General features: G+C 32.7%; 1 protein-coding gene across 1 annotated transcript; it reads right to left on the minus strand.

Annotated features, from left to right (window-relative positions):
* Positions 1 to 7,264: 7,264 nt before the first annotated feature.
* On the minus strand, positions 7,265 to 9,733 carry LOC110714660 (zinc finger MYM-type protein 1-like). The gene has a single exon (XM_021893217.1). It carries the CDS (start codon positions 9,731 to 9,733, stop codon positions 7,265 to 7,267), a length of 2,469 nt encoding a protein of 822 aa, XP_021748909.1.
* Positions 9,734 to 9,939: the final 206 nt, after the last annotated feature.

A 9,939-nucleotide genomic window follows, 5' to 3' on the forward strand; every position in this document is an offset into this window, starting at 1 on the left:
TGGATAATAAATCTTATCCAAAAATCCAAAATAACAATTGAGTTTTAAAATGTTTTTGGCGACAAAATTCAAATATCATTTTGGCTCCGAAATTCAAATAATAAAATAAATTACTAAAATACCTTTTAAGAAAATACTAATTAATTAGTAATTAGAAAATACGTTTCAAAAATACGGGGTATTACATAAGTACACAATAGAAATCATCTGGGCCAAAATATTTCTCTTTCCTAGCCTTCTTACTTCTCAAAAGGTTGAGATGATGATGTTGATGCCTCATCAAAATGATCTTAGTCATCAACTTCTTGATCACGTGCAAATTGATCAACACTTTGAGCATCGGTATTTGGAGTAAATCCTTTGGTCTAGGACTTGATGAATATCTATTTTCATCAAACAATGCATCCCTTTACTCTATGGTGGTGTGGACCGACCAAAAGTCATTTTGTTCTATGACATACCTATATATAGGATTTTCTATGTTTCGCATATCCTATAAAAATGCATTCAACTCCTCTTTCACCTAAATTTTTACGTTTGGGTTTCAGCACTCTCACAATTTCCCTACAACCCCAAACTTTGAGATGACTCAAGTTTGGTTTCCTTTTGCACCATAGCTCATATGGGGTTACCTCATTTTTTTTCATAGGAACTCGGTTTAAAATGTAACAAGTTGTTAATACTTCTTCTCTCCAAAATCCATCACTCAAACCCAAATAAATTAACATGGAATTAACCATTTATTGTAAAGTCCTATTCTTCCTTTCTGCTACACCATTTTGTTGTGGTGTGTATACTGCGGTTGTTTCATGTACTAATCCTATAAATTGGAAATAACTTGGATTATAGTATTCACCACCTTTATCGGTTCTTAACCTTTTAATTTTTTCATTTGTTTGCAATTTTAATTTATTCTTGTAGATTTTAAATTTGTCAAGGGCTTCATCCTTAGTAAACAATAAATAAACATAGCAAAATCTTGAAAAATCATCAATGAAAGTTGCTAAATACTCCCTCTGTTTTTTTTAAGTATCCCATTTGAGATTTTGGCACTATTCATTAAACATACCTTGACCCATGTTTGTAATTATACATAAGAAAAAAATATATTCTTGTGGGTATTTGTTGGAATCGTCTCAATGAGTAAATTATTAATATTCAATTGTTATAATTTATAGTTAATTAATGATAATTAAAGATATTATTGCTCAAAGTTTTATTTGCATCGGCATGCGTGACATGTATGTCACTATGGGACACTTACAAAAACGGAGGGAGTATTTCTTATTTCCTAAGGAAGGAGTGCTATGAAAATCACATAAATCACTATGCACTAATTCAAGAAATGAAGTATTCTTTTCTACATTGTTAGGAAATGGTTTCCTTGTAATTTTTTGTTAACATGCATGTTCTACACTTTTCTATCCTTGGATCAAAAGATGGAATTAAATCATGCTTTGACATAAAGTAAAGTTTCTTGTAATTAACATACATGTCCAAGTCTAAAATGTCATAGAAAAGAATTATCACTTACAACATACACATTGTCTCTAACATTATTATAAATACTTAATTTAAACATTCCATCATACAAATAACCAAGTCCTACAAACATACCACCTTTAGACAAAATAAATTTATCCGACTTAAACACCATTTTAAATCCTAAACGATTCAAGGTAGTACCGGATACAAGATTTCTCCTAAGCTCGGGAGCATACAACACTTCCCTAAGAATTAGAGATTTGCTAGACCATAACAACAGTTCTACTTGTCCTTTGCCTAGCACCTTAGCGGTAGAATCGTTTCCCATGTATAAAATCTCTCCATTGGTAACCTCAATGAAAGTCTTGAATAAAGAACGATCTTTGCATACGTGTCTCAATGCTCCTAAATCAATGTACCACGAAGTATCAACCTGTACACAAAGGATTTCAGAAATCACAAATAAATAACCAATAATTGAATTAAATGAAACTTGTGTACAATTATTACGTTGCTTGTCTTGGGATTGGCTTGACTCGCCTTTTCCACCCTGAGCTTTCTTTTTGCTCATCTTTTTCTTCTAAATGGTACAATCCTTTTTTAAATGACCGGGCTTGCCATACACCCAATAGGCTTTGGTGCATGACCATCGACCCTAGGCTTCTTGCCTTTGCCTTTGTTTGAGTCTTTATACCCCTCTTTTTGTCATTTGACTTAGAGTCCTCCACCACATTAATGGTGGAACTAGGATTTGCATCCTTTTGTCCATCATGAAATCGGATTCCCTCTTCAATCCAAATATGGAAACCCAATTTCCTTAATGTTTATTTCATCTTTCATGTGATTTAAAGTGTTTCTAAAGTCTTTCCAAGAGGGTAGTAATTTATCATGATAGAAAAAACAACAAAAGTCTCATCCATACTAATGTCATGTTGTTTAAAACTCCTTAAAATTCTTTGTAATTCATGAAATTGTTCCATAATGGGCCTACTATCAACCATCTTATAATTGTTAAAATTACTAACAAGAAATTTCTTGCTAGAAGAATCCTCGACCATATACTTAAATTCTAGATCATCCCAAAAATTTTTAGCAGATTCAGAAAATTGATAAACATCAAACAAATCATCAGACATACAGTAAAGAATGTGTCCACGACATATGTAGTCATCGTTCTCCCACTTGTTCCTCTTCCGAGTGTTTTCAATGTCTCATTTTCCTTCTCCAAAGGCTTCGAGGTAGTGAGAACGAACATAAGCCATACCAAGAGAAGTCAAGAGAAAGTGCATTTTCTTTTGCCATCTTTGAAAATCCACACCCTCGAATTTGTCCAATTTTTGGAAATTTGATATCAATTCCTTAACGGTGGCCATCTTTGCAAGAATATTACTTTTGGATTGTTGGGGAATATAATTGAACAAGGGTCACAGAGATGATGAAATATGATGAACAACAATAGAATTTGAGGCGTGAACGATATCACTTTATCCAAAAGTAATATTTCGACCCTATACTAAAACTCGGGTATCATGAAATTACTTAGGAGATACAACGAAGACAGCTGCGATTATGTGTAGTATAATAGCAATTAAATTTAAACTAGTGTTTTTATTTTGTGATGATAAAAAACTGATCAATGCCAAAATTAATAAGACAAAAGTAATATTTTATATATCTACATTCATCATATGAGGAGTCTCATATATATAGAGATAGGAGTATGTCAACCGACATTTATCAAATAATGCATTAAGTCATCAACAATGCATTTATCAAACAATGCCTTAAGTCATCAAACAATGCATTTATCAAACAGTGCATTAAGTCATCAATCAATGCATTAAGTAATAATGCATTAAATAACTGTCAAACTAAAACAAGAGATATCGAAATCGAAATTTTATATAGATGTTGCAACATAATTAGTGACGAATCAACCAGTTTCTTTCTTAATCATATGTTGTTTATGTCATGACACCTTAACCAAATGTCTTAAACTAAACATAACATGAATATAATCAAATAGATACTCTAAAATCTCCAACAATGGTTTGACACAATCAGCGTTACCGCAGTAATGAATGCTTGTCTTAAAAGACTGCAGTGGGAAACAAGATTATTGTATTCCGTTACAATATTTACAGACTTATTGATTGTATGGTTCAAATGCTTGGAGATGATTGAGTTACAAATAAATATCAATCTCAAATGGAAAATGGATCATATTCGTCATATGTATCAGCATGTGTTTCACATGGTGCAGTAGTATCCACATGGTTAAGAGGAATAGGCCGGTTGCCAACACGCATATCCTCGCAATCACGACAAATTATAGTTTATTGTCTTACAATGATGTTTGCTAGTTTTTTTTGTTTTAACGCGCACACACACATATAGAATTGAGATCTAATGAAAAATTTCTTAAAATGAGAACGAAATGTAAGAAGGATAAATAATGTGCAAAAGGTTTTCACTAAATGTGCATATTTTTTTCATTAAATGTGCAAATTTGATTTTCAAGCTGTTAAATCTATTTAATTTTCTGGAAAAACAAATTTTATGCATAATAAAATTTATGCACAGCAGATTTAAGTTTTTTTTTTATTTTTTTTTTCGTGTGATTTTGTCATGTATTCCAAAACTAATACCAAATTAGGAAATATATTAAGGCCTTGTTCACTTCACCTTAAAAAAATTATATTCAATAAAAATAAGTTCAATTCAGTAAAAATAAGTGTAGTTTAGTAAAATTAATTTCAGTTTAGTAAAAATCAGTAACTATAAAGAAGAAATATAATAGTGAAATTTAGTAAAAATAATTTCAGTTTAGTAAAAATCAGTAACTATTAAGAAAAAAATATAAGGCCGAATTCACTTCACCTTAAAAATATACTCCATTATGTAGTAAAAATAATTTTACTTCAGTAAAAATAATTTTACTTCAGTAAAAATAATTACAGTTTAGTAAATATAATTTTAGTTCGGTAAAAATAAGTTCAATTTAGTAAAAATAATTTCAGTTTAGCAAAAATAAAGTGAAGTGAACAAAGCCTAATAGAGTTCAGTAAAATAATTTCAGTTTAGTAAAAATAATTCTAATTCAACAAATATAAAGTAAAGTGAACGACGCCTAAATACTTGTTCTTAATCCTAAAAGCTATGTATAACTTTGCCCTTTATTTAAATACCGTCGCAAAATAAAAATGAAGCAGTTAATTAAAGACCAAAAGAATATCATTAAGTGAGTATCTCCGTGAATGAGAGGAAAATTGGATAGGGATTAATCAAAGTACTGTATTAAAAGACGAGGCCCACAAAATAGCCATAAGTTTTTTTAAAGAGACAGAAGTTGCAGGACTATGTCACGACAAAGGGACCCAGTGTCGGGAGACTTCTGCTTCTGCCGGTGACTCTAATCTTAATTTAACTTAATCCGTAGCTGTAATTTTGCTTTACTTGAGTTAACAAGTACGGAATACTTTTTTTATTTTTATTTTTATATTTATTTAACAATTTCTTTTCAGACCATCCAATACTTCATTTGTTCTTTTTTTACTTGATTCGCGTTGATTTTTACAATATTCACTACCTCTTATTTAACAGTATTTTGTGAATTATTTATAAGGAAAAACATATTCGTGTGAGATCTTGTTAAAATCGTCACAATAAGTATTATCACAATATAGCTTTTATAATTTTTACTTATGGAGAATCAAAGTTTTTAATGGCTAAAGTTCTGCATTTGGCAAGTGTGATAAATAAAACAGGTCAAATAAAAAAGAATGGATGAAGTACTATATATCAGCTACATGTTTTGAATTGAGAGTAAATGTGTTAATTTAGGTAACTGGGTTGGGTTCAGTGAGGTTAGATCAGGTCAGATTTATGTTAAATTTGAGTCATATTAAATTATTGTATCCATTTAAGTCAAAATTCGAATTAGATTTTTTTGGGTAGAATCAGATCAATTTAGCCTGTTCTTGACACCTCTAATTAGGGAATAATATGAGAATTTATAACAAAATTTACTTGTAGCTCATATTTAATTTAGGCGTTGTTTGATAAAGAGCTTTTAGCTTATTGAGCCTATTAGAGGTCTAATTATTACTCTGTATAAAAAAACTACTCCGTAATTTAATTGTTTAGTAAACAACTTATTAGAAGAGCTTTTTAGATTAAAAAATACTCAACATGAGAGTTTTTTCAAATTAGCTTGTTAAACATCTAACTTTTTGTTACTTCATCTAAAACAACCTACAATGCAACAATTTACCACAGTTTTACACAACTAATTAATCAACTGGATAATACAACCAGCTAATCAAACCAAATAATATAACCGGATTATCCTATATCAGTTCAATCGGCTAATTAAATTTGTGTTACAACACTGTTTTCAATTTTGTTTTGGTGTAGCCATGTAGGAACGATCATAAAAGATAACATTTTAGCAAAATTGTAAAATAAAACACTGCAGATCTCGAGTATCAATATTACTTAAAGCTTTAACCAACTACACTAAATAACTCGAAAAATACACTTTAATAATTCCAACTCTGCTCAATTAACTTTAAATAATCCCAACCTTTGATTATTCTATAATAATCCCAACTTTTACCCGCATTTTCTTTCTTCAATCCCAAACCGGTCAACAAAAGTCAATGACTTGATATTCCAGGTTATCTGACACATGTCAGGTTGTGATTGGTCTAAAAATTTAAAAAAAGGAAAAAAATAAATAAAACCAAGCCACCACCAGCCCACAACCACCGACAGTGGCCTCTTTCATCCCCAGCCCACATCGAACCATCCCCTCCCCAGCCCCTCCACTGATTTCAACCCCCTTCCCTTACTCTCAGACCGGAAATCGCCCCCCAACCCAGAAACCGCCACCAACCTTCACAGCAGCACCCTCGCAACCATTCCCCTCCGCATACCAATCCCCTAATCGGACCCCCTCCCTACCCACACTCCCCAAACAGATCACCCCTCCCCACCCCAAAAACCGGCTCCCCTCAATCAGTTTCCCCTCCCTTCCGTGCACTACATCAGCGATTTCCCCGATAAAAGCGTAAGTGCGTGTAAGGGTGGTGGGGGAAGGTATTCCAGGGTTGGGGAAGGGAGAGGTGGCCACAAATCGATGGTGGGGGCTGGGGGAGGGGGGTTGGTTCGAGCTAGGGTTGGGGAGGAGGTGACCACGGCGATGGTGGTGGTTGTTGGCTTGGGGTTTAGATTTTTTTTTTTCTTAATTTTTTTGATTTTATTTATTTATTTTAATTTTTTAAAGTACTTAACATGTGACACGTGTTAAATAATTTTTTTTAACCCTTTCATCAGATTACCAGTTTTCAGGACTTAAGAAAGAAAATGCACTCTAAAATTGGGATTATTGCAGAATAATTAAAAAAAGTTATGATTATTTACAGTAAATTGGGCAAAGTTGGGATTATTAAAATAAATTTTTCCCAAAATACAATACAAGTACTTTCGTACAAGTTAAATTACATCATATATTAGTGTTTAATTAATATCAAGCTAATCCTTTTACACTTTCTCCCAGGGGCGGAACCAGGAATTTTATTTAACGGGGGCCAAAGTAAAGGGAACTACGATGACGATAAAAATAATGAACATTTTCACACATCAATTTATTAATCCACATATCACAACAACAAAAATATATTTTATATAAGCAATGAATATAGAGTTATAGAACATATTCCAAAAAAATTACCATAGTACTACATGAAGAAAAACATACCTTATCATTTATCTTATATCATTTTAGTTGTGCTCGTCTCTCTTTCATCATATAAAAAGCATCAATGATGGCATCTTCACTAAGTGTTTCCGCTATCTCCTTTTCTATATACACTATTAAGTAGTCCTTCAAAAAATCGTCCTCCATCTTACTTCGAAGGTTTGTTTTCACTATCTTCATGGCTGAAAAAGCTCTCTCAGTTGTTGCAGTAGATGCTGGAAGAGTTAATACGAGACGAATTAACCTTGAAACAAGAGGATAATCTTTTATTTTTTCTGTAGTCACTAATCCTTGACATAAATCACCAAGAGTAGTTATGTTCTTCAACACTGGATGAATAGGAATATCAAGCCAATAATGTTGCAATTCATAACTCAAATGATCTTTCTCATGTTCTGTGAAATCAATAGGATAAAAATCTCGAGCTAGCTTGCAAATATGCTCTATATTGAATGACTTGTAACCATCTCTTGGATTCAAGGCCGCACTTAAAATGAGAAGTTCAGTAGCTCGCTCACTAAATCTTGCGTTTAGCTCTTGCAATTGACGATCTATAGCAGCCATAAATATATCAACTCTATAGTGATGTTCCATTGTCACATTGTCTTTTTGTCTTGATTGTTGCCTTATAGATTTAAGCACATCAACATAAGGAGAGTCCATGTCGGGAACTGTAACACCATTTTTCTCACAAAAAACTTTAACATTATGTAGCAAACTCTCCCACCCATCATTCCTTAAAGTTTGAAGTAATGTCTTTGTAGTGCAAACTAAATGCATTGCATTTACAATATCTTGGGTCTTCAATTGTAGTGCTTGACAAAGTCCATCGGTGATGGCCATAAACTCCTTCACAACATGTATGTTAAATACGAATTCAAATGACATTAACAACTTAACTCCATTAAGAGCATCTCCTCTCTGAGCATAAGTTGTTCCTTCACTAGCTATGTTAGCAAGAACTAAGCGAGTAGCACAATACATTCTTAACAAACTAGATATTGACTTGTAATGCGAGCTCCATCTAGTATCACCTGGTCGTTGTAATGTACCGATTTGATTGAGACCTTTTCCCGTCTCAAGCCCCTCAATCTCAACTAGATGTTCAATTTCAGCCAATTGAGTTGCTTGTAACTCGTCATGTCGCTTTGAAGAGCTAGTGACCACATTAACAATAAAAATCAATTGTTGAAAGAAAGTATGAATCTGTGGCACTTCCCTAGATGCAGCAACAAGAGCTAGTTGTAGTTGATGTGCCAAACAATGAATGTAATAGGCATAAGGACACTCCTTCATAAATAAAGCTTGTAACCCATTCCACTCTCCACGCATATTACTTGCACCGTCATACCCTTGACCTCTAATATTTTGAAGGTTAAGGTTATGATGAGACAAGACAGCACAACTTTCCCTTTTTAATGTTTTTGATGTAGTGTCTTTGACATGGACCAAATCCAAAAATCGCTCTCTTACCAATCCACTTCTATCAACATATCTCACTACTAATGCCATTTGTTCTTTCTTAGAAATGTCCCTAGACTCATCAACAATCAAACAAAACTTTGCATCACCAATTTCCTCACGTATACTATTTTGCACTTTTCTTGCATAAACATGTAGAATCTCCTTTTGGATTAGTGGAGAAGTGTATTTGGCATTCTTTGGGGCATTATCCAAAATAACCGAATCAACATCTTTATTATATGATGCTAAAAGTTTTAGCATCTCCAAGAAGTTCCCTTGATTAATTGAACTAGAACGTTCATCATGCCCTCTAAATGCACAAGCTTGGAAAGTTAACCATTTAACAGCATCTATTGATGTCTTAAGGCGTAAACGATTCTTGACAATCTCCTCTGCAGTTACTTTCTCTACTACTTTCTCAATGTGAGCGGATTGATTTTTGAGATTAAAATAACACTTTGTTGAAAAGTTATGAGCAGAATTGGAATCTTTCCCCATGTGACACAAAAATGCACAATCCTTCCCATTATTTACTTTCTTCCAATTTTTAAACCCCTTCACTGTGAATGTATCCGAACCACATCTTCCAAGAGGCTTTTTAGCAAAAAGAAAGCAATAGAAACAATAAGCAGCATCCATTGTGGGAGAATACTCTAACCAAGGAAACTTCACAAACCAACTTTTTTGGAACCTACGTGGGTGTTTTTCGGAACCAGAGTATGGATAATTATCAAGTTTAGGTTGATATGGCCCAAAATCAATGTAAGATCTCCTAATCAAATCTTTTTCATCTGAATCATATGTCTCAATTTGCTTACGCAACCCAGGATCACGCATTAAAAAATCAAGACCAATACCTTCTTCATTAGGCATTTGCTCATCAACATTGTCATTATTAATATTACGTTCGACTTCTTCATTATCAATGATAATTGGCTGATTTGGCTCAACAACAGGTATATCTTCATCACCCCTGCCCTTTTTTTGTGGAAGAAAATAAGAAGTGATAGTCCTCTTTGTCATTCCTAAATTACAAAAATTAACAGCAAAAAAAGCATAATCAAATCTAATGATTATTGGGCAATATATCAAGTATAATTGCAATTGTATTAATTATTCTAATTATTCACAATTTTCATATAATTGTTTGGATTTACACATTTACTGATTTACATATACAATTAGAGTATTAAACCCCAAAATTTCTAATTCAAAATCTCACTCTAACT

Source organism: Chenopodium quinoa, unplaced genomic scaffold, assembly GCF_001683475.1.
Source record: "Chenopodium quinoa cultivar QQ74 unplaced genomic scaffold, ASM168347v1, whole genome shotgun sequence".
Lineage (NCBI taxonomy): Eukaryota > Viridiplantae > Streptophyta > Magnoliopsida > Caryophyllales > Amaranthaceae > Chenopodium > Chenopodium quinoa.

What these genes read in the sequence shown, in the direction of transcription:
- LOC110714660 (XM_021893217.1), bottom strand. Translation starts at nt 9,733, where the DNA reads ATGACAAAGAGGACTATCACTTCTTATTTTCTTCCACAAAAAAAGGGC.